The sequence below is a fragment of the Tupaia chinensis genome, unplaced genomic scaffold, assembly GCF_000334495.1.
Source record: "Tupaia chinensis unplaced genomic scaffold, TupChi_1.0 Scaffold000563_1, whole genome shotgun sequence".
NCBI lineage: Eukaryota > Metazoa > Chordata > Mammalia > Scandentia > Tupaiidae > Tupaia > Tupaia belangeri.
In genome coordinates, this window is record NW_006160076.1 from 3,277,343 (window position 1) to 3,303,789 (window position 26,447).

The 26,447-nt window shown below is 36.2% G+C and overlaps 2 protein-coding genes across 2 annotated transcripts in view; one reads left to right on the forward strand and one right to left on the reverse strand.

Moving 5' to 3' along the window:
• The window catches only part of FAM162B (family with sequence similarity 162 member B), a 5,074-nt gene extending 229 nt beyond the window's left edge, over positions 1 to 4,845 (forward strand). Inside the window, exons 2-4 of the mRNA XM_006157887.1 lie at positions 146 to 257; positions 3,431 to 3,539; positions 4,287 to 4,845. Coding sequence (XP_006157949.1) covers positions 146 to 257; positions 3,431 to 3,539; positions 4,287 to 4,385 — 320 coding nt within the window. The 3' untranslated portion in view covers positions 4,386 to 4,845. The remainder of the gene's footprint in view (positions 1 to 145; positions 258 to 3,430; positions 3,540 to 4,286) is intronic.
• A 7,268-nt stretch (positions 4,846 to 12,113) lies between these two features.
• KPNA5 (karyopherin subunit alpha 5) overlaps positions 12,114 to 26,447 on the reverse strand; it is a 58,240-nt gene continuing 43,906 nt past the window's right edge. The window contains exons 12-15 of the mRNA XM_027775441.1: positions 24,659 to 24,784; positions 23,440 to 23,567; positions 19,604 to 19,782; positions 12,114 to 15,583 (exon numbers count right to left, since the gene is read on the reverse strand). Coding sequence (XP_027631242.1) covers positions 15,396 to 15,583; positions 19,604 to 19,782; positions 23,440 to 23,567; positions 24,659 to 24,784 — 621 coding nt within the window. The 3' untranslated portion in view covers positions 12,114 to 15,395. The remainder of the gene's footprint in view (positions 15,584 to 19,603; positions 19,783 to 23,439; positions 23,568 to 24,658; positions 24,785 to 26,447) is intronic.

Below are 26,447 nucleotides of genomic sequence, written 5' to 3' on the forward strand. Positions count from 1 at the left end.
CTCTGCGCCCTAAGTTCACGGGGAGCCCGGGCGGGGGCAGACGGGGAGGCAAGGGACCGCAGCTGGGGTCGAGGCTTGAGTGCGCGCTAATGCACTGTTGCCCTGAATCTGTTGGTCACTCGGTCCATCTCTGTCGCCTTCGCAGAAGGGAAAGTTCACAGGATCCCAGCCCAGCACAGGCCTTCTCAATTCGACAAGAAAATTCTGCTGTGGACCGGGCGTTTCAAAACGATGGAGGAGATCCCGCCAACTGTCCCGTAAGTGTGGAGGGGCCCCTGCCTGGGTCTCTCCGGTGGGGTAGAGCAGGGCTTCAGCCGCTGGAGGAGCGGGGTCTGTCCCCTGCCCGACCCCGACGCGCCCCAGGGCAGCCTCAGTGCGCCCCCAGTTTGCAGGAACACCCACCAGTTTAAGGAATTTACCTGCAGCCTTCCCTTCTCCCTCTCCCGCCTCTCCTCCGCGCTCTCGGGTTGATAAATGCCAAGTTCTTTGACCGAACCGGGGCCAGCTAACTTACAGGGAGACTGCAGGAGTTGGGTGAGAACCCCGAAGTCCAGTGGGCACTTCCACAGTGGCTCAGAAACAAGTCCCCAGCGGGCGCCCTGAGAGCGGGACAGTGGAGTACACACCCCAAGCGGAAATCGCGGCCCGCGGTCCTCAGTCCTCGCGCGCACGCAGGTGGCTGTCACGGTGCTAGAGCCGGAGCGGGGATCTGGCTGGGAAGGAAAGGGTCGCATGAAGTTGATTCGGGCGGCGGCTGGAGGATCTCTAGGAAACAGCCGCCTCCTCTGGGCCGCTTCTTCTGGGATGGGAGACCGCTGCCCGGCGACCCGCGGCACTGGGTTTATTTGGTTTCAAATGCGCAGGAGAGTCAGCAAGGCTGGCTTCTTCTCCAGCCTAAGCCGACCAGGAGAGATTCACTAAATTATATATAAAACTGTAGCTAACGACTTCACCTCAGGGTAATGTGACCTGTAAAAAAATACTAGTAATAAAAATGTAAACATAACTTGTTAAAAAACAATTTTCCAAATTTCAGTTTATGCCAAGCCCAAATCATTTGCAGCACTTTCACCAGGGCTTGGATAAAACGATAGGGAAGGAATAAAATCAATTCACAACATTTGAAATCGACCTTATCAATATTTTATACAGGAAGACTAAATGTTGAATAAGGATTTCCAACGTCCTGTTTGCAACGATGTAATGGTTACCTATTTCAATGGATAATGGAAATTGGTTCTACATCTTTTTTTAATGTTGTCTCGCTTTATTGCTTATTACAATAGGTTGCCAGTTACCGAAAACCTCACAAATAAATGGATTTGGGGTAGGAAATGCCTACTCAATAATGAATTCTGAAGTATTGATATTTTTATTCCTTTCTTGGATCAAGTTACTTGAAAATGAGCATGGATTTTGAAAAAAAAAAAAAAAACATGGCATTTCAAATGTTTTCAGCTTTGGTCCCACTACAAAGGCATTTTCTGATATTATAAAATAAATTTTGTTTTCCTCCAGATCTATAAACTCCAAAGTAGATTTAGCCTAAGGCATAAATTAGTTCAGAAAAATCTTTATGGTCACAGCTCTATCAAATCTCAACTGACGCTGGGGCTGGCAGGTGGTGTGGTGGGTGGAGTGTTGGACTCCCACATGGCTGACTGTGGTTTGCGTCCCTGACCTGGCAGCTTGCTTTCTCACTTTCCTGCTCTTGCTTTCTCTGGTCAAATTAAGAATAATCATAAATAAAATTAAATAAATAATTATTTAAAATAATCTCAACTGATACTTGAACATGTAATATTTCTAATGTCAAACGAAGAGGTAAAACAAAGAAAAATGGCAACACCGGGTCTCAGTTTGTTTGGATTTTGATTTCCACTGCTGATAACAGACTAATCAAGTAAAGAATCACCATTATTATTACTTGCTTGTCAGGAGCAACTATGCCCCACATAACATAGCTATATGTGTGGAAGAGACTTATTTTACAGAAATAATTTCCTCAGATCATGGCCAAAAAAAAAATATAACCGGAAGCACTTAACTATGGACAAGAAACCTATCCTAAACTATAGTTTGGGATTGGAAACATGACAGTATTTGAATTTTGAGAAATTTTATTTTCTATTATCTTTTTTAAAGCATTGCTGTTTCAGAGGGATATGCCTATTAAGCTAGATATTAGACTTACAATGTAAACAGCTTTCTTTTAATGCTCTTAATGGACATATAATTAAGAAGTGACCTATAATTTTTGTACCATACACTAATTAAATTTAATAAAAAGTACTTTATTCTTTTTTTTTTCTTCCAGTACTTAACTAATTTAGTATAACAGATCAAAGCCAGATGGATGGGTAAAAATGATCAGGTCATTTAGGCTCTATCTGGAACCAAAGTTAGCAACAAATATAATCTAATAACGTCTTCATAGTCACTAATTGAATCTCTTTGCAACTACATCTTAAAAACCACATTTAAATCTAAGGAAAACAGGCTAGATAATTGATTTTCTGTGGTCTCTCAATTAGTGGAAAAGTTAAATTAAAAAAAATTTAAGAAAAATTACAACTTGTTTTTCTAAAGCTTTTTTTTTTTACTTTAACTGCACTTTATTTAAAGTTGAAATTAAGCAGAAAATAATGCCGCTGAGTTCACATTAATCAAGTGCTTTAATTATGTGCATTTATAAAGTACTTCATGTTATTATAAATTGTTAATGTTTATTTTAATTTAAAAGCCCCATAGTCACTATGAGCAGTTACTAAAATCTTGGACGGCTCATATATACCTTTAATAAATATGACTACCCAGTATGTAGGTAAGCATATCAAATTTTAGAATAAAGAGAAAATAAAAATGTCTTTTCCTTTGACAAATTATTGCAATTTTAATCACTTCTTTTGACTACTTCCTACAAAAACCATGAAAGAGACAACTTTTCTCTACTAACAATTCTCACAAAATATTTAACCGTCTCTTTTCAGATAAGATGAGAGAGAAGAAGATATTTGGAGTCCATTGTGAAAACAAAGTATTAAAAAATGACTTGTTCAAAATAGAGAGCAAAGCCTGTAACCCAGAGGCTAAATGATTGAGTCCTATGTATAAACATGCTTTAACTCTTACTTTTACCCCAGTTTGTGAATAAACACCATGGAGGGTCCGTCCATAATATCTAGTAGTTATATGTGAACAATTACAATCTAATTGTCCTACTCTGTGATTTTGAGAATGGCTAAAATTAGTTTAAAATCTGAAATGATGCCTGTTAGTTTGAAATGGGTAACATAATAGGCTTATTTCACATCTGCAATTTGCATAAGGGAAAATTTTTAGAATATCTACGTTGCCATCATTATGCATTGTGCCTGTCAGAAATCCATTTTACGTCAATGCAACTAACGAAACATGTATCTTGATTTAGGCCGGAAATGATAGATGCTGCAAGAAACAAAGCTCGTGTGAAAGCTTGTTATATAATGATTGGACTCACGATTATCGCCTGCTTTGCAGTCATAGTGTCAGCCAAAAGGGTGAGTATGTCCTTAAAATAAAAAGAGATTTGTGAATTTTAACGAATTTTATGGGGGGCCAGCAGGTGTCGTGGTGGTTAAGAGTGCTGGACTCCCACATGGCACATCGTGGTTCAAATCCCAAACCTGGTGGCTTGCTTTCTCACTTTACTCCCCCTCTCTCTCACTGTGTCCCTCTCTGCTCAAATTAAAATAAGTAAATAAATAAACTTAAATAAGTTATTCTTTTAAAAGAAGAAATTTTATGGTTTCTGTTTTCAATTCAGGGATTATTGTTGTTCTCTCTCTTTTTTTAATGTCTTTTTTAAAAATTTGGGTGTAAATATTTTTGTAATAGTTTGTCCAACAAATGTGTGCCTAGAAAGGATGGGGGATATTTCTGACATAAACTGTCCTGTTGACTATAAGTCTAGCAATCCAAGTATTTTTTTCCATAGCAAAAGGTCATTTTTCTTGGTTAAGATTTGTGACAGGTTAAGTTTTTTTTTTTGTCCTGAAACATATGTGTATTTGTGTGGATGTCTGTGTATAGATACATAAATATGCATATAATAAATGGTTTGTTTAAATCTGTATCCATATAGGAATTGGTTGACATGTCTCTTAAGTTTTCTTTTAAAATTTATTTAATTTTGTTTAGTTTTAAGTTATTTCTCTCCTTCTCTTTTCAAAGTTTCTCATATGTATGTCTATCTAAATTAAAAATTCTTCCACAGTGTCACAATGCTTTGTTCAATTTTTCTGCAGGCTGCAGGACGACATGAATCCTTAACAAGTTGGAACCTGGCAAAGAAAGCTAAGTGGCGTGAAGAAGCTGCATTAGCTGCACAGGCTAAAGCTAAATGATATTCTAAGTAACAAAATATCACCTGCATACCATCACTATTTTCAGCAACAATAAGAGATAGGTAAAAAGAAAATATTTCAACATATTTGCCATGGTTTCATTTGGTAACAAAAAGCACAAGGACTTTTTGTTTAGTAAATGTTTATTGAGGTATACCGTACATTCAAAAAAGTGCACATGTACATTGCTTGATCAATTTTTACAGAGCAAACACACATGTGTAACCACTGCCCAGGTCAAGGTGTTGAGAAGAGTTTCAGTGATTTCATAGGAGTATCTTTTCCTGCCCCCTCCGGTTTTCTATAATCACCTCAGCCTCATGTCCAAGATCCAAGTTGTGGACTCACTCTCACAGTTCATAGTTGTCAAGGATATTATTTTTTTCCCATATACACTTTGATTGAAACCACTTCAACATCAGTGGCTCCTCAGATATCTCTTTTCTCCCTTTTCTCAGTAATTACCCTCCAAGGGGAAACATTGGTCTGAGTTCTGTCACCATAGATATTAGGCTGGTGCAGAAGTAATTGTGGTTTTGCCTTGTTGAAATTTGCTATTTGATTTTGAAATATATTCGTAAATAAAAGTGGTTATGTCATACATCATTTTAATGTTCATTTCTCACTTTATGTTTTTTTGCTAAAGACTTATTAGTTGCTGTTTATCATATATGTATTTTAGACTATGGAAATGATGTTAGACAAAAAGCAAATTCAAGCAATTTTGTTATTCAAGTTCAAAATGGGTCATAAAACAGCAGAAACAACCCCCAACATCAACAATATATTATGCCCAGAAATTGCTAACAGAGGAACAGTGCAGTGTTGGTTCAATAAGTTTCGCCAAGGAGACGAGAGCCTTGAAGATGAGAAGTGCTGTAGGCAGCCATCAGAAGTTGACAATGATCAATTGAGAGCAATTATGGAAGCTGATCCTCTTACAACTACTCAAGTTGTCAACTCAAAATTGGCCATACTACAGTAATTCAGAATTTGAACCAAATTGGAAAGGTGAAAAAGGTTGATAAGTGGGTACCTCATTAGCTGACTGGAAAAAAAAAAAAGTTTCGCAGTGTTGTCTTCTGTTATTCTATGCAACAATGAATCATTTCTTCTTTTGTTTATTTATTTTTTAGAAAGATTTTTGCTATAGGACACATGTGCTCACTGGAGAGATAGAGAGACAAAAGACAAGAAGTCACCCACTGGGGTCATGCTGCAGTCCCTTTTCCTCCATTCTCCTCTTGGGATTTTGGGCACGCACATACATGCGCCCAGCATGAAAGTTAAGCTGTCCATCCAGGACTCAAACTGCGGTCAACTAACGTGGGAGTCTACTGATGTAACCATTCCACCATCTGCTAGTCCCAGTAATGAACCATTTCTTGACTGGATTGTGATGTGCGATGAAAAGTGGGTTTTATAAGACAACTGGTGATGACCAGCTCAGTGACTGGAATGAGAAGAAGCTCAAAGCACTTTCCAAGGCCAAAAACTGGAGAGAACCAGGTCGTATTCACTGTTTGGTGGTATGCTGCTAGTCTGATCTACCATAGCTTTCTGTTTGTTTTTGCTTTGGAGAAGTTTTTGCTATAGGGCACGTGCACTTGCCAGTCAGACAGAGAGAGACAGACAGACAGAAAGCAAGAAATCACCCCCCAGGGGGGATGGCCACGCCACAATCCCTTCTCCTCCATTCTCCTCTTGAGATCTTGGGCACGCACACACACACGCCCGGCGTGAGTTTAAGCCAGTGGGTCCAGGACTCGAACTGCGGTCGACTACGTGGGAGTCCAGCGACATAGCCATTATGCTAACTGCTGGTCTCTACCACAACTTTCTGGATCCTAGTGAAACCATTATATCTGAGAAGTATGCTCAGGAAATCATGAGATGGCCAATGCAATATCTACAGCTGGCATCAGTCAACAGAAAGGGCCTAATTCTTTTCCACAGCAATTTTCTACCACATGTCACACAACTCATGCTTCAAAAGTTGAACTAGGGACCAGGAGTTAATGTAATAGCTATGTTGCTGGACTCCCATGTAGTTGACTGCAGTTCGAGTCCCGGACCCAGTGGCTTAAACTCATGCCGGGCGCGTGTGTGTACATGCCCAAGATCCCGAGAGGAGAATGGAGGAGAAGGGATTGCAGCGTGGCCATCCCCCCTGGGGAGGTGATTTCTCGCTTTCTGTCTCGCTGTCTCTCTCTGTCTTTCTGGCGAACGCACATGCCCTATCACAAACAACAAACAAACAAACAAAAAACTCAAAAAAAAAAAAAGAAAAGTTGAACTAATTGGGTTACAAAGTTTTGCCTCATCTGCTATTTTCATCTGACCTTTTGCCAAATGACTAACACTTCTTCAAGCATCTCAACAACTTTTTGCAGGAAAAATGCTCCACAACTAGCAGGATGTAGAAGATGCTTTCCAAGAGTTTATCAAATCCTGAAGCAGAGATTTTCAGGAATAAACAAAATTATTCCTCATTGGCAAAAATGTGTTGATTTTAATGATTCCTATTTTGATTAATAAAGATGTGTTCAAATATAGTTAAAATGATTTAACATTCATGGTCAGAAACCTCAGCTGCTTTTGCACTAACCTAAGTTTTGCCTGTTTGGGATTTATATAAATGGAATCACACAATATGCATTTGGATGTGTATGTTATGAGATTCATTCACAAATTGTGTGTAGCCTTAGGTCATTCATTTTTACTGCAATATAGTATGCCATAATATGAATACACCACAATTTACCTGCAAATTTGAGAAAACAAAGAAGACCTTATCATAGTTGATAAGTTAAAATCCAAAGAATCAAGCCTATCTGCTGCTGCTGTTTGCATGGGGTTATCCGGCTATCCTAGGTATAGAATATTGACAAAAACAAGATCTGCTGAGGCTGAGAGGGTGGACTGGTAAATATTCACATAAAGCCAGAATTACAGAGAAGATTCTACGGGCAGATGTTTGAGTTGAGGGTGTTGATAAGTGTCCCCACCCTTTGTATCAGTCAGTTCTACCATAGAAAAGAATCAATAGCTCATATATGTATACGCATGTGTGTGAGTGAAGGACACTGAGGCCATCTCTGTGTCCCTCCACTCTTTTGCTGCATTCAGTTCTTCATTACCAGCCCTGAATGGGAGTTTCTATTTGAGTAATGGGCATTCATTCAGATCTCTGAACTGAGATAATACCTCTAGCCATTGCCCTTAATAGACTGATACTCTTTGATCTCTAGTTTCAAGACTTCCTTAGATAGCTTGCTTCCCTTGCCTGCCAGTTGGTGGGTGGTGTGATGGTGAAGGCAGCTGGCTGACAACACTGTTCTCTCAGTCCTGGCAGCTTATAAAACACACCCGTGGGGCCAAGAAAAAGGGATTGTGGTGTGGACATCTTCCTGGTAGGGGGACACTTTCTCACTTTTCCTCTCTGATCAACAGTAGGGAAGCTACCTACCTTTGATCTTTTAGCACCACACTCAATAGTCACACCTCCCTCCCAAGTTTATCAGCAAGCTCCTTAAAGATTTGAGCTTGTTGTAGAGGGTGCAGGGCAGCAGCCAAGGAGATGAAAGTGGTTACAGTTTGAGTAGAGGCCAGGCCAGGCTGCAGGACCATGGCAGCCTGGTGAGTAGTGCTAGGAGTGGGGCAGTGGGGCAGAGGGGCAGTGAGGCAATGGACCAGAGCATGTGGGAAGTGAAACCTGAAGTGCCCACCTGTGAGAACCCCTCCACAGAACCCTAACCCCTATTTCATGCTACCTTCTGTTAATAAACTTATCAAATCCTCTGAGCAATTGTCTGTGTGTGTGTGCGTGTGTAATAGCACAGTTGGACAGCAATGTGTGTGTACATACATTTATACACACACATATATGTATGCATAAAGATACACTGGATGTATTTATAAAAGCTGACTATAGGAGTTGACTGTAGTAATCACGTAGACTGTGGAGGCTGATGAATCAGGAATCTGCAGGGCAGACCATCAGGCTGGGAGCTTTCTGGTAAAAGTGAAAGCTGCGGTCCACAGGCACATTTTTTTTTTTTTTTTTTTCTCATGGAGACCTCAGTTCTGCTCCTAAGGTTTTTCAACTAATTGGATAAGCCCAAGATTAGCAAGAATATCTCCCTAATGGCAGAGGGTGAGAAGTAGGGAATCAAGGAGGGGGGGAAAGAAGCAAAATATATAAGAAACAAAAAAATGGAAAGTTATTTGTAGATGATAACATGTACAGTAATATCCTTGACTGAGCCAACATACAGTGTATTCTGGATGGAAAATCTCATTTTGTATACTATAATGATGTACAGTGAATGAATGTAAATAAATAAATTTAAAATAAAAAAATCATAAAGTGAACTGACTATAGATGTTAACCCCTTCCACAGAATATATTCACAGCAGCATTTAGATTAGTACATAATTGAATAACTTGGTAGTTTAGCCTAGCCAAATACATAAGGCTAACCATCAGAGAGAAGAAACTCATCATCTTTACATTCAAATGAACAGTAAGAATGAAGGAAACTGGACTCCCAAGTAGTCGAGCACGGTTTGAGTCTCAGACTTGGTGGCTTAAAACTCACATCAGCCCATGTGCGTGCATGCCCGAATTCCTCAGAGGAGAATGGAAAAGAAGGGATTGTGGCATGGCCGTTCCCCTAGGGAGTGATTTCTCGCTTTCTGTCTGTTTCTCTCCAGCAAGCGCACACACTTTATAGCAGAAATCTCTCCATAAAAGAAAAAAAGAATGAAGAAAAACTCAGGAAATGGAGCTATGGTTGTAGATCTGGATCCAGAAATGGTCCCATTCCCCAAAAATGCTCAGCTACAGCCCTTCTTCACCTTGATCCTACAACCAAAAACATCAGCAAAGGGGCCTAGGAGTAATCATGAACACGATTATATCAGCAGCAGGTCTGATCAGCAATCAGCACTTCCAGCATGGACCTAAAAATTACCCTGTGAATTGGTTCCAGTCCCCCTCACCTATGGTGCAGGTTGGTCCTACTCACACAAGGACCCAGGAGACTCACTCATCTGTGCCATTGACAGTCTCGTGGAACCCTGTTCAACAGCAGGCCTTGAAGAGCTTGTCTTTGCCGCAGCCTTTCTCTGTGAAGTTGGACTGCTCCTGGGTATAAAAGGAGACTAACTTGCCAAAACTAGTGTTAAAGACTGAAATAGAGATTTACTTCTTATAATGCACAGACATAATAGCAAGGCTACATGAATAACAAAGAATCAGGCAAAACTAACACCAGTAAGGGAAAGTAGTGAACTTCCAAAGATGGGCAAATTGCCTGAAAAATTTAATATAGTCATCTTTACAAAGCTCAACAAGGGCTACCCAGTGGTGAGATGTTTCACCACCACTGGATCCTACATGGCCGAATGTGCAGTTCAAGTCCTGGACCCAGGGGCTTGGAAAACGTGTGTGTCCAAAAACCCCAAAAGGAGGGATTTGGTATGGCTGTATACTCCGGGGATTGCTTTTTCACTTTTTACCTTCTTTCTCTTTCTCTCTTTCTCCTGAGAGGGCACATACCCTATAGCAAAAACTAAGGAAAAGAAATAAAAAAAAGGAAAAAGCTCAATGAGATGCAAGAAAATGTAGACAACTAAATAAAATTAGGAAAACTGTATAAACAAAATGAAAGGTTAAGGACAGAAAGGAAATCATACAAAAAACGAACCTAACAAGAACACTGGAGCTGAAGACTACAATGACAGAACTGAAAACTCAAACTTCAACAGCAGACTTCCTATGCAGAAGAAAAAAATTAGTGAGCTCAAAGACAGGTTGTTTGAAATTAGATAAACGAAAGACAGAAGACTGAAAAAGAGTGAAGAAAACATAAGAAACCTATGAACACCATCAAATATATAAGTATACAAATTATGGACATACCAGGAGAGAGAAAGGAGATGATGTTTATCCTTAAAAAATACTGTCTAAAACTTCCCAAATGAGCAGATCAGACAACAAAAAACAAGATTAGTGATGATGAAAATAAAGCAATGGAAACGATGCATAATGAAACAGAAATACAAATTAAAAACAAATGAGCAAAAGTATTAATTAGTTGTGTGACTATTTTAAGCAGAATAAAAGTGAAATTGAAAACATTTGACTGGTTATGTTTCCAAATTTGATGACAATTACATATTCACATATCCAAAGAAGCTCAACTAACTGTAAGAACAAGAATTGGTTGTTTTAGGATTTAAAATATGCATTTTTAGGGACCAGCAGTTAGCATAATGGCTGTGTCACTGAACTTCCATGTAGTCGAACGGTTCGAGTCCTGGACCCAGTGGGCACTCATGCGTGCGTGCCCAAGATCCCGAGAGAATGTAGGAGAAGGGATTGTGGGCATGGCCATCCCCCCTGGGGGGTGATTTCTCACTTTCTGTCTCTCTGTCTCTGTCTTTCTGGCAAGCACACGTGCCCCATAGCAAAAACCTCTCTAAAAACAAACAAAATGCATTTTTAATTTGGTCTACCCTTAAGTAATATAAAAACAAAGAATGATGCACCTTCCCACTGAGCACTTGAACTATGGCTAGTGTCTCTGAGTACTGAAACTATTTTGTGGTGATAGTTATACATCTCTGTGACTATACTAGAAAAATCACATTTTTATTGCCCCAAGAAGAAACGTTGTACCCAAACACCCTCCATCTCCCTACAACTCTCTGCAGTTCCAGGCAATCATTAATGTATTTACTACTACAGATTTACCTACTCTAAATTTCATACAAATGAAATGAAAAAATATTTGCTATTTTGTGACCGAGTCTTTCATCTAACACGTTTTCAACATTTATTCTTGTTGTAGCATGCATCAGTATTTCACTGATTTCTTTGTGTGTGGGTTAGTAATAATTTCCTTGTACAGTTATATTTTATTTATCCATTCATTAGTAGGTAGATATTTCCACATTTTGACTATCATAAATTGATCTCTTTATCAAATAACCCTTATTCATCCTTGGTAATATTCTTTGCTCTTAAATATGTTTTGATACTCACATGACCATTCCAACCTACTTTGGATTACTGTTTGCACAATATATCTTCTTCCCAGCCTTTTACCTTTAACTCATTTGCTTCTTTATAATATGGTTTTCTTGTAGGCAACATATGGGTCTTATATTTTTATCCTACCTGCATTTTAATTGGAGTATGTAAATCATTAACATTTACTGTGATTACTGATACAACTGAATTCAGATCTACCAATAAATCTTGCTATTTATTACATGTTTTTTTCTAGATATCTTTTTCCTCTTTTCTGTCAGTTTTAACTCTTATTTATGATTCTATTTTATGTCCTTTGTTGGCTATAGAAGACAACGAGAGTTGGGGCCAGCAGATGGCGTAGCAATTACATCACTGTGTTCACATATGACTGATCAGGGTTCAAGTCCTGGACCCGGTGGTTTCAAAATCACACTGGGCACACGTGCGTGTGTGCTCAAGATCTCAGGAGGAGAGTAGAGGAGAAGGGAGTGTGGTGTGCCTATTCCCCCAGGAGTGATTTCTCACTTTCTCTCTCATTGTCTCTTTCTCTTTCTCTAGCCAGAACACACAACCTAAGGCAAAAACCTCTAAAGAGAAGGTAGCTAGAATTTTAATGAATTATAGCATCTGTTTTTGCTTCTTGTGAGGAATATATTTAAGTGAATAAAATGAAATACACATTTATATAAATGCAATTGTAAAATAGTGTTTTATTATTTGCAATATAGTGCTATAGCATTTCATAATATTGCATACTGCTCAGATGTTATTTCATTAGTTAGTTAAAAATATTCTCCCCTCATGTCACTCCCCAGTCAGAATTTAGACACACTACTCTTCTAGAGCCCTATTATATTGGCTCCTAAAATGTCACTTTTCATAAAACAGTAATGCTATGAATGAAAATGAATTGTCAACAATTTGATTTCACAGTTTCACAATTAAGCAGCCAGTAAATTGTTGAATTTAGAACAGTAATGAAAACCTACAACATTTTTATATTTTCTTGTTCCATAATGCTCCTTCTTAAGACAAGACAAAATATAAAGGCAAAGGTAATAAACACTTCCTTTAGTCCGTCTAAGTAAATCAACATTTAACTGCAAGTAGATTGTACAGTTACCAAACAATATATTATTTCTGTGCCAGAAAATTTTGTTATTATTATTTTTTGCTCTGTTGCTCTGGTACTACCAGTAAGAAAACAAATGACATGTAAAGGACACTAAAAATTAAGTTAGAACCTTTCCAAATAAAACTTACAGTAAAAAAAACAAACAAACAAGGGAGTCAAATATTAATAAATATAAAACGAGCAAGCATAATTGCATAGATCAACCAGTAGTAACTAAAAATCCGACAAATAACCACCCCACCGAGTTTAAGGAACTAAATGAAAAGTACTCTTTCAAGTGTTTTCTTGGTATTTGTATTAATGTTTGCATGCATTCCCCTTTATAATACTTTTTAATTTAATTTTTGGCACAATTTCTTTCAGATTTAATATAATAAATCTTAATAAAGCAAGTTAAAATTTTTTTCCACAAGGACCAGTGAAGATTACTGAAAACACGTTTTTGAAGCACTATAAATAGTAAAGCTGAAAAGAGCAGGCATATATTCCTTTGAATGCTGATAACACAGTATTTGTTAGCCTTCTTGCAATAAACTCATCACCAGGTCAAGAGCTGGTCCCTACTACATAGTGCACTGTGCATTCAAATCAAATCAAGTCAAACCAATTCGTGGAGTAACATACCCAAGAAACTAAATACAACTTTGTCCTTAAGTACTTTATGTATAGTTTCATTCTATACTTACGGATGCAAATTTGGCTTTATAGGCAAAAATTTAAAAATCTTTCCTTTACAGGATATTCGATGTGTACGCATATGTACATATACATATATATATTACTTTTCCTGCTTTAAGAACTATTTTGTTTGAAAGATTTGGCTTAGAGATTTATTCTAGTGACTATAGGGTTTGCAAAACAAAAAATCAGGCACAGCTGGTTATTTCTGATTAATGCTGTATTACCAACTTTGATTCGTTAGAAAGAGTAGAATACCCTGTCACCTGATGCTTATAACCATCTGCATCATAAAAAGTTTATCTGATAAATTCACCATTAATTTTTAAACCTTTAATACTACCCTGTTTGTTTTTAATATATATAATGTAAAAGAAAAACTTTTAATACTCAACTGTATAACTTCTACTATAATAAATGAGCACAGATATATTCTTCTACTTAACAATATACAAAAAGGTTGGTAGATGCAGTCAGCATTATGGACACCACTTAAACCTGAATTTTATAGCTGTAGGTTTTAAGTGTCTTGCCAAAAGCTTAGTTTCATATTTCATTTACAAAGTGTCATACTTTTTCAAAGTATTCCTATATACATTTTCCTCTTACAGCATGCCTCTGATTTCCAGCAGAAACATTACAAATGCTATCATAAATGAAATCTTTTTTTACAGAATAGACTATGAATCATATCAAAATTGCCTAATTCCCATCTTAAAAGAGTCATAAACTGAGTTTTCAATAAGTATCCTAGGTATATTAAGTGGAAATGTAAATAGTCTCATATAGCTAAAAATTAAAAGATTGAGCTCAACAGTACCATATCTGCTTAGAAAATTCTACCAAGCATAACAGTACCTTGACAGTTACACACATGACACACACACATATATGCATCTATAAGTAAATAAATATATATATATATATAATTTAACTATTGAAATCTTTCTCTTAAGACTTTCAGAGTTTGAAGAGGTTTTTGCTGTTAATTTATAAAATGCACACATTATGTTGACCAATCTGCTATAAACATAATAATTCATAACAAACAGTGGTATGACCCTCTGATTACTACCCAAAAAAGTCTAACATAGATTTTAACTGTATTCAAGAATTCTTTACAATTTTCATTAATAGTATCATTTAGTGTCCAATCTATCACACACATTTAAAGAAATTTAGTATATACCAAGGTGATTTCTCCTTCAAGTACCTAAGTCCATTATTACATAGAGAATAAAACTGCTCATTTTCTGCCCTGAAAAATCAGAGAAAGATTTACAGTATTTCTTTTTAGATAAGCAGCACTACCTTTCACGATGGCCTATCATGATGTTCTTTAACATGAAGAGTGAAAAAAATAATAAAACACTATTTCAAAAATGGTAACATATTTGGTAGAAATAGAAAATATACTAATAGATAGTATTTATATGTTAAAAACACACATATTTAAGTGTTTTGTAAAGTAATCCTTTTAATGTACTCAACATGTTCATTTAACATGAAGAATAGCTTCTTTCTTCACAACTGCCGCTTCTAACTGCTTATCGCTATAATAGTCTACATTTTATAAATAAAATTGACAGATTTTATGTTGTAAGTTTTTTGTTGTTGCAAAGTATAATCTACAGCACAGTGATTTATAATTTAAGGTAATAAATAACCACATTCTAATTTAGCTTTTATACTATTTTGTGTTTTTGAAGCTTTTTTGTTATTTTTTGCTTCAAGATAGAGGTAGATTTAGTAAAGCTTGGGCAATATCAGACTTACTGCCAAAATGCAATTATCAATAATAGTTGTACTGCTATTGTGCAGTTTTCAGATATGCTTGAAAAATTAAGAACCATTATGTAATACATTACCAAAGTTTTTCAAGCTTAGGATATTAAATAATTGCATAATACTTGTTCACAAATAGAAAAATCCAAACAACAAAATACATAAATAGAAACAGCAAAAAAGAAACAAAAAACCCTAAAAACTAACAAAGAGTCCATCTGACAGGAAACTTTTGTTTCAATTTTTCTTTTTGTAAGTACAACAAATTGTCTTTTTTTGGTGAAAAAACATCAAACATTGCTACTGAAAAATGGCAACAAAGAGGAAATATCTGAAACTACTCTTTTTAGACACAGTTTCTTCTTCCAAGCTAAAGTTGAAACCCTTCCATTGGTGCTTCCTGCTGCTGAAATACAAACTGTTGTTGGTTTTCATCCACCTGAGGTACAATGTTGGGATCATCTTCTTCTACACCAAAATAATGTTCAATTAGGTCAAAAGCCTTCTGGTAAATTTCCTGATTTTCATGGCTTTGCAGAAACTCTATTTTATCCAGACCTATTATACAAAACATAAATATGTATAAACAAATTTTTATTATAGGCTTGGTATATATTTATATCAAAATATGAAATCAACAGCATCTATTACTCTACTGGCAGAAGGACTGCTATTTTTTTAAAAAGAGATTTATTTAATTTTACTTATTATTATTACTTTTAATTTGTTATAGGGCATGTGTGCTCAGCAGAGATTGGGAGAGAGGGAGAGTGAGAAAGCAAGTTGCCAGGTCCAGGACTCAAATCATGGTCAGCCATGTATGAGTCTAGCACCACCACCATGCCACCTGCTGGCTCCAGGATTGCTATTTTTATCTGATCTTTGCACAGATTGATAGCCAACACTTATATCATACTCTTAAGAAAGAGAGTAGGCAGTGCGATATGAAGAAAGTCCACAACACAGTGAGGGAGGAAGATCACAGACACCACCCCACTAGCTGTATGATCGTGGCCAAGTGTGGTGCCTCTGTACTTTAGTTCTTCAATTGGAAAATGGCACTTTAAGCCACTCCATAGGTCCTTTCCAAGTAATTATGCTAATTAACATAGCACAAAATGGGAAAAACACCGTAACAAATTAAATGAACAAGCCAAAACACACTGAATTAGTGGATATTACGATTAAATAAATGCATACTATTTGTAAATCTGTGACTCCTTTTCCCAATTAACCACCACGTACAGCTGACATATGATTTACCGAAAGAACTTACAAGTGAAATTAAACAAATATATCAAAATGAACACAGCTTACTTTGAAAGTATGAGGAGAATTTATAAAATTCTATTTTATTGCTTACAAGAAAAATGTCTATACATGTCTGGGTAATGCTGAAAATACTTTTCATTTAATTACAGACAAATCACTTCAACAGGATTATTATAAAATAGGAAATAAAAGCAAAATAGTCATATCTATATACAAGCATAGACTAGCCTAAACCTTCATATAACTTGATCGAAATAATGACTAACTATAGTAAGAAAATATTCTTGAATCAATGATTAATATCTTGTATTTAGGTAATGACTTAGTAAGTGACATTATATAATTTGAAATAAAGCAAAGTGACATAGTGGTATCCCAGGTTTCATTTAAGGATCATAAATACAAGTTCAAATTAGCCCTACAATATAGGGGATTTAATACAGAAAAGTGAATATTTAAAGTAAATACATGAAAAGAAAAACATATACTCACACCTTATTCTAAAGTAAATTCCATATGAATTGTTAAATAGTTTAAAAATCAAATCAGAAAAAACATCTAGCCAATAAAAAAAATAATTCCTGGGAACCAGCAGTTAGCGTAATGGCTATGTCGCTGGACTCCCACGTAGTCGACCGCAGTTCATGTCCTGGACCCGGTGGCTTAAAACTCACGCTGGGCGCGTGTGCGTGTGTGCCCAAGATCCCGAGAGGAGAATGGAGGAGGAGAAGGGATTGCGGCGTGACCATCCCCCCTGGGGGGTGATTTCTCGCTTTCTGTCTCTATGTCTCTCTCTGTCTGTCTGGCGAGCGCACGTGCCCTACAGTGAAAAATCTCTCAAAAATAAAATAAAATAAAATAAAATAAAATAATTCCTGGGGCTGGCAGGTGGCATGGTGGCTAAGGCGCTGGACTCCCACATGGCCAACCACGAAATAGAAGCTCAGACTAAGTTATTCATTAAATATAAATGAACAATTTGTCTTAATAAATTTTAAAAAAGGATGTGAAAAAAACAATACACTATTTGAATATGTCTGCCCCCAAATTCATTTACTGGATACTTAAATGCATTGTAACAGTATAAGATATTGGAAACTTAATCCAATTATGGTATTAAGTGGAGCCTTCGCTGGACTCCCACATGGCCAACTGTAGTTCAAGGCCTGGCCCTGGTGGCTTCAAAATCATGCCAAGTACACATGCATGCATGCCCAAGATCCCAAGAGGAGAATGGAAGAAGGATTGTGGCATGGCCATCCCCTGGGGGGTGATTTCTCACTTTTATTCTCACCGTGTCTGTCTCTCTCTGGCAAGTTCATGTGCCCTAAGGCTGGAAAACTTTCTTAAAAAAAAAAAAAAAAAAAAAAAAAAAATGTGGGAGAGCCTGGAACCAGAAGATGGTGTAATGGTTACACTGCTTGACTCCCACATGGCTGACCACAGCTCAAGTCCCAGATTCAGTGGCTTGAAACACACATGTCTCACTTTCTCTCTCACTGTCTCTGTCTCTCTATCTCTAGAAACTGCATGTACCCCAAGGCAAAAACCTCTTAAAAATTAAAAAAGAGAGAGAGAGAGAGGTGAAGCCTTTGGGAGATGATGCTCTGTACCACCTTGGGACTTCATAAAGAGTCCCTAACAAGAGGAAGAGAAAGACTCTCGGACCAGCAGGTGGCTTGGTGGTTAAGGTGCTAGACACTTTCATTGCTGACCACTATTCAAATCCCGGACCTGGAAGCTTGCTTTCTCACTTTCCCTCTTACTCTCTTTCTCTATTAAATATTAATAATAATAAACTGGGACCAGCAGTTGGCATAATGGCTATGTCGCTGGACTCCCATGCAGCCTACCACAGTTCAAGTCCTGGACCTGGTGGCTTAAACTTACACCAGTACATGTGCGTACATGCCCAAGATCTCTAGAGGAGAATAGAGGAGAAGGGATTGCAGTGTGGCCATCCTCCCGGGACGTGATTTCTCACTTTCTATCTGTTTTGACCCTGTCTTTCTGGCAACCGCACACACCCTATAGCAAAAACCTCTCCAGAAAAGAAAAGAAAGAAAGAAACTTAAACAAGTAAATCTTCAAAAAAAAAAAAGACCCTCACAAGATGCATCCCCTTTATCTTCAAAACTTCTAAATGAACTTCTATTTGTTATAAATTACCCAGTCTGTATTATCCATTTACAGTAATAGAAAAATAGACTAAAACATCATATCAAAATAAACAACTGTGTAATAAAATTAATTTAAATTTTTACAAAACAAGGATCAAATAGGCCGCTGCACAAAGTATAGTAAGTATGCAACTTAGATGAAGAAATACACTGAAGCATGGGAGATACATACCACCCTCGATATGAAGGGAAACAAAAAATTAAGATAAAATCAACCTGGCAATACCATTTTACATCTGCTAAATCAGCAAAATCAAGAAAACAAGTATCACGTTGTGGAACAGATTTCTACAATGCCGTGATACTGTCAAGGAATAGGGCATCAGAAAGCAAATCGAGAATACATATCAAAACTACTCAGAGAGGGAACCAGCAGTTAGCGTAATGGCTATGTCGCTGGATTCCCACGTAGTCTAGTCGACCACAGTTCACGTCCTGTGCCCGGTGGCTTAGAACTCACGCCGGGCGCGTGTGCGTGCGTGCCCAAAATCCCGAGAGGAGAATGGAGGAGAAGAGATTGCGGCGTGGCCATCCCCCCTGGGGGGTGATTTCTTGCTTTCTGTCTCTATGTCTCTCTCTGTCTGGCGAGCGCACGCACCCTATAGCGAAAACCTCTCGAAAAAAAATAAATAAAAAAATTTAAAAACACTACTCAGAGAATGCATTCCAGAAAATTTATCTCAAAATATTCATTTAACAGAAGAAACAAACTAACATACAGAAAGAGGCTTATTTTGGTGTATATAAAGTAGTAAAAGAAATTGGAAACAAACAGTCAACTACAAGCGTGTGTCTAAAAATACATTCACTGACTCTTCACTCGATATAATGTATGTCACTATAATAATCATAAAAAATCACGTAGAAATGAAAAATTTCTCCAAAACATTAAAAAAAGGACACAAAACTACACATACACTGAAATAAATCAGTGCAACGTATCTGTAAATAAGGACAATATAAAAAGAAATGTAAGTAAAAAGAAATTATAAAATTCTGAATAACATTTTAAAACATTTTTTAAATTATACTGCATTGAAAACAAAAACTTTCCCAGAAGGGGATAATGCCTATAACAGATCATTAAAAGCTGACTGTAATAATAAATTTTTAGCTGATTACTTACCATATGCTTCTTCAATGAGAGCACAGTACGGATTAATGCCTATTCCATTGTGCTTAGATTCTTGTTCTCCGAGGCGTAAAATATTTTCAAGTCCATTTAATGCCACTTGAACTATTTTGGAGTCCATAACAGTCAAAAGGTCACAAAGTGGTTTGATGCAGCCTAAGGCTACCAAATACCTTCAGAGTAATTAAAAATAAAGAAGTGAAAATTTTGTTTTAATATTTAAATAAGTAATGTTTTTAACAATATGAAAATAATTTTCATAGTGAAATATTATATAAGCAATTAAGAAAAAGATTCCTACAGATAAACTCAAATATTAAAAATTTAAATTTTCATTTACATAAGAACCTATAAAAGTTTACTCTATTATTCCCTAATTCAATAATCAGCGATGAATAGTACTGCAAATACTATAAAACACACATACACAAGAAACTGGTACTTGGGTCTGCTTTTACATGGCATATGACACTAAGAAATGTTTTTTTTTGGGGGGGGGGGTTAGCTTTGGTTTGTGAAGAAAAGCCTGTAAGTACACACAGAAGTCACACGGGGATAGGAATAAGTGAAGAACAAGAAGAAACACCTAAATTAAACGTTATAAAATTTCTTACACCAAAACAAGAAAAGATACACTTAATATTCTGAAACATATGCTGTGTTTCAGAAGCACAGAACAAAATAAGTATGCTTGTGAATAGTTTTTGTGATACAAATAAATTCACAAAATATATTACATATTTTGTCTTTCTCTAGTTGTTATTACTCTTCCATTCTCTATAATTTATATAAAGTAACTGATTTGTTCATAATTGGCAAAAAATCCATATTAAGAACAAGGATTAAAAACATGCTCTAGGGCCAGTCCTATAGCACAGGGGTTATCGCAGGACACTACAGCTTGGATTCTTCTGGCTGACCACAGTCTGAATCTGAGCCCCAGAGGATGGTAAAACATGGTGGGCACATCTGTTTGCCCAAAATCCTTACAGGATGGACAAATGGAGGGGAAAAAAAATGTGGTATGAACATGCCCAATCAGGAGACGGTTCTTCTTTTCTCTCTGGTGACTACATGTACCTTCTGGCAAAAGAAACACACACACATACACACTCACACACACACACACACACACACACACACACACACACACTAAGAAAACATGTTCTGACGACAGAGTGAATGGCTTCAAGGTCCAATTTGTTTCTTATTACTAGTTATGTGATGTTTGGCCAAAGCTCTATGCTGTTTCTCCATCTTAGAATTGGGATAATAAGAGTACCAACCTCAGAGGGTAGCTGTGAGAATACACAAGCCTATAATAAAAGTTAGTTTGCATCCCTTAAAAAATAATGTACATACCTTCTCCAGAGTACTCACTTGCCATGTACTGTATTGTAAATGATCAAAAATATTTGGTGAATGAATAACAACTACCTCATTGAGTAATGAAAGTAAAGAAAAGAAAACATCTGAAATGTACATAATACATTACTGATGTTCAATAACTGAAATGACTTAATTAGCACTGTCAATAGGAGGCACTCAGTAAACATTAGCGGTATGGCAGGCTTAACCTAATCTGAGACCAAGAAGTACTTATCCTATAAAAACAGAGTTAATGAAATGGTAAAAATGGTTACAACAATAATTGTCTCGGTTGGGCACATTATCCCTACTATTAAGTTTAGAGAATTCTACATGGAATAGATTTAATCATGAAAATAAATTAAAAAATATACACGAGTTCCTCGGTGAACAAACTTTCAGCTAAAAGCATACAGAAATAATATTTTCATTAAAAAGAAAATATGAGATAGAATGAAAGGTCTTGTTCCATGATTGATTGTATTATGACACAAATGAGGAGGAAATATTAATCAAAGAAAAGGCATGAAATAGAAAATAAAAAAGAGACATGTTAATATATATCAACAGATACAAATCTGAGATCAAAATAACAGTGCCAATGAAGGCAATGAAGGACGATTTCCCAATAGATTTCAAAGTCACGTGATTTATAAAATGCATTGTAATTTGAATTCTTGTTTTATAAATTGAAAAATGAATCAAATAATCAAATATTCATTAGAAAATATTTCCTAAATAGTCACTTTAAAAGCCTAAAGTCTTGAGTTTCATGGATAGATCAGCAAAGCAGAAAGATTGTGTATGAAGTTATGGTTTTCTTTTCTTTTCTTTTTTTTACAGAGAGAATTTTGCTATAGGCACATGTGCTCGCCAGCGACAGAAAGTGAGAAATCACCCCGGGGTGGGGGTGAGGGTGGAGGTGGGGAGATGGCCTCATCTACGTGAGATTAAAAGAGTAAAAGCACATGATTTAAAAAGATTCAGAAATCAACACTGATAATAAAAGGTATGATGATTACAAGTAATAATGATAATGGTAGCTAAACTCATTTGAGAACTTAGTATGCTTAGATATTGTGCCAATAACTTTAAATTCATGAATTAACTATTGATGAATTTAATTATCAAGATACTAACATAAGGTATTAACTGTTACTGAACTCATTTTTTCTAAAAAATTATTTTAGGGAGCAGCAGGTGGCATGGTGGTTAAGGCGCTGGACACTTCCACATGGCCGACCACAGTTCAAGTCCTGGACCTGGTGGCTTACTTTCTCACTTCCCTTCTCTCTCTCTCTTTCTGTGTGTGTGTGTGTGTGTGTGTGTGTGTGTGTATCTCTATCTTGTCAAGTTACAAAATGAATAAATAAATAAATTAAGTAATTAAAATAAATCTTTTAAAAAAAGAATTATTTAAAAATAAATTATTTTATTTAGCTTTATTTATTTAAATTTGACCAGAAAAGGACAGAGAGAGAAAATGAGAAGGCAAGCTGCCAGATCTGGGACTTGAACCACAGTCGGCCATATGGGAGTCAAGCATGCTTAACCACAACACCTGTGGGCCCGAACTCATTTTTAAGAAGGCACTGGAGAGACCAGCAGGTGGTGTGGTGGTTAAGGTGCTGGACACTCCCACATGGCTGACCATGGTAGGAGTCCCAGACTGGGTGGCTTGCTTTCTCAACCTCTCTCTCTCTCTCTCTCTGTGTGTGTGTGTGTGTCTCTGTCAAAATTTAAAAATAAATGAATGAATAAATAAAATTTAAAATAAATAATTCTTTAAATAGAATTAAAAAAAAAGGAACTGGATAGAAAGTTTTGATGACTTTGTCAAGACCATAAACTTTTGCTGAAGCAGCGGGAAGGAAAACAGGCTGATTGAAAAGCACATGCACTTACTATTTATGTTGTCAGCAAAATACACAAACAACAAAAATCCTAAATTCAAAGAGCTAATGTAACCATGATAACTAATATAAGAAAAACGAAATAAAAATAAGATAGTATTCACAAGCAGGGCTAACTACTCATGAGGAATAGACCATTACTATATAAACAAATGTCTATTTTGATTTTATTTTAGATAAATGGATATTCAAATTGACTCACCATTTCTACATAATAAAGTTTTTTGTATGATTTTAATGGTTTTGAAAATAGTTAATGGCCATAATAATATATTTTGCAAATTAACATGACGTGTTCTCATTCAGATTTTTGAACTCTGATTTTTCATAAATACCCTGCCAAGGACAATGATGTTAGTCATAATTTAAATGAATAAAAGTAAACTGTGAGTGACTGATGCAACTTATGTAAGAAACATTGTCATGTCACATTAAAACTGCTTATCGAATTGACTAGGAAATAATATATTAGATGATGAACAAATTAAAAGTATCTTTTACCTACAATGTCTCATTTGCATGGAAAAACTGTTTAAATCAGTGTCATACCTTATTTGCTCTGGAGTGCCTCCTGATGTCGCATTAGTTATAGCCCAAGCTGCTTCTTTTCTAGTACGAAACTCTGCTTTCTGAAGAACTTCAATCAGAACAGGAAAAATATTTGCATCTATAACAGCCTGAGAAGAGAAAAAAATGATATAGTCAGTGCAAATAGTGTTTTCAAAATATTACCAAGTAAAGGAATACTGAAACCCAATGGCTTTAAAATATCAAGATTTTTTGAAATACCTTTGAAAACATTTTATCTTACCTGCCAACAAACTTTTACATGTTTCTTTTAAAAATGAAATTAACTTTTCAAAGACTGCAGAGAGACCAGCAGATGGCTTAATGGTTATGTTGCTGGTCTTCCGTGTAGTCAAGTGCGGTTTGAGTCCCGAACTCTAAGGCTTAAAACTCACAGTGTGTGTGCGTGAGTACCCAAAATCCTGAGAGAAGAACGGAGGAAGGGATTGCAGCATGGCTATCTGCCCCTCAGGGGGGGTTGTTTCTCACTTTCTGTCTTTCTGTCTCTATCACTCCAGTGAGTGCACACACCCTGTAGCAAAAACATCTCTTGGAGGAAAAAAAGAAGACTGCATAATAAAAATCTTAAAGCTGATAAAGCACTAAGTTTATCACCAAAGTGAAAATTAAAAATTCTGAGAGGAAGATCATTTCCTAATTAAAACAAATATAAAACAATCCTTTTCTAAAAAGTCACAATCATGTGACAGGTACTGTGCTAGGCATTTATATATATATTTATATATATACACACATATATATGTGTGTGTGTATATATTTTTATTATATATAATCATATATAATAATTATATATAATAATATATGATGTTATATATAATATATAAACATATATATAAAATATATTATATATAATATATATTTTATAGTATAATCTATATATTCCAATGTCTAGCACATATATACACACACACACACATATATATATAATTGCTATTCCTCACTAGAATACTACAAATAAATATTACTTTAGTACAGAAAAAGTGTATGTTCCTTAAAAACTTTTCATGAGTCTCTTTTCAAAGAATCATTTTTAGTAACTCACTAAAAGAACTTTTAGTAACTCACTAAAATAACTTTTAAAGTAAAGTACTAAAAGTAGCTCACTAATAGAATATTGACTTTTGCCCAAATAATCTTTTTAGACCTTCCTATTCTATTCTCAGATTTGAAAGATATTTACCTGAATCTGAGCTCTATTTCCAGCGGTGATATTAGAAACAGTCCAACAGGCTTCTTTTCTAATTGACTCCTTTGGACTACTCAATAAATGTAACAGACAGGGTAATGCGGAACAATTCAATATTACCTAAAACGAGGCAGAAATGGGAACGAAAAGTTTTAGTAAATAATGGACGCATAAAATTTATAAATTAATCATTTGAATGTACAAAAAAATGGAAAAGAAAAAGAAACTGCTCTCAAAGTAAAACTTAAGCACTTGCTGTCTTTCACCCTCTTGCCAAAACTTATCTAATGCCAGTGTAGTGAAGTGCCCTGTTCTCAACCTACTAAAATAGAAGTCAGAGGTGTATTCTTTAATATAGGGATCTTACTTCTTGTTTCGTCAAATGAATGAGTGAAAAAAATATATAGCTGAAAGTACCTAATTCTATGTAACCATTAAGAATCTTTAATGTGGGGAACCAGCAGTTAGTGTAATGGCTATGTCGCTGGACTCCCACGTAGTCGACCATGGTTCGTGTCCCGGACCCGGTGGCTTAAAAAAAACTCACGCCGGGCGCATGTGCGTGCGTGCCCAAGATCCCAAGAGGAGAATGGAGGAGAAGGGATTGCGGCGTGACCATCCCCCCTGGGGGGTGATTTCTCGCTTTCTGTCTCTATGTCTCTCTCTGTCTGTCTGGCGAGCGCACGCGCCCTACAGTGAAAATCTCTCAAAAAAAAAAAAAAAAGAATCTTTAATGTGTAGAATAAGTGTGTTGCATTAAAATTTTTACTGTTCCCTTTTATTTCTGCAAAAATGTATATTTTGTTTTGTCCCTTTACATTCTTTATTTCACGGTGAGATCTATTCTGTTCCTATATTCAAACTATTCCAATGATTTACATTAAATATACTTGATAAAGAATGAATGGAGCAGTATACTGTAAGTTTAGCTGAAAGTGTACGCTTAGAAGGCCATTTTTGTTTAAAGAGCTATTTTAAATGAATCACTATCAATTACTAAGGGTCAACTGTTTAACTTTGGTCTTTAACTAGGATAAGATTAAAACAGAAAGAAAATACATATGTTGGAATTAAAATATTTATTAAGGTAGAAAACAAAGGAAAAAGAAATCTAACGTGTCAATGGAGATTAAAAGCCTATCTTCATAAAAGGCTGTACCCCAAATCTGTAGTCAAATGTTGGCATCACACCTTCTTTGATATCTCACAATTCTCCAAGTCACACACACACACACACACACACACACACACACATACACATAGTTTATTACCAATCCTGGAAATGCTTCTTAGACATCTTTCCTTCTACTCTCATAATCTGAGTCTATACTCTAGTATTGGGTTAATTTCCAACCCTACTGCTAACCTATTTATCATCAATCACCTTCTCATTAACAGTTACTATATCAATAATGTCTGTTTCTTAAACACACCTCATCTATGTCTGTCTGTGGTACTTATGATCACATAAACTTCTTCTAGTCCATTTAAATACTTCTTTGCTTTCAAGATCTAGCTTTAGTTTCAACTTCTTTATGGAAATGACACAGACTTCTTAGCACACTAATCTCTTGTCAACATTTTCAGAATCGGAGTCATCAGTACATACTAAATATACTATCGTGGGTAATTTGTTTTAATGTATACTTTCTTCCTAATAAGATGAGAAATCCCTCAAGAGCATCACCCATGTCTTGTGCAGTACTTCTCTGCATTGATACAGGTATAGGTTAGTGCTTTCCCACAGAGGTATTAGAGACTGATCTTTTTTTTTTTTTTTTTT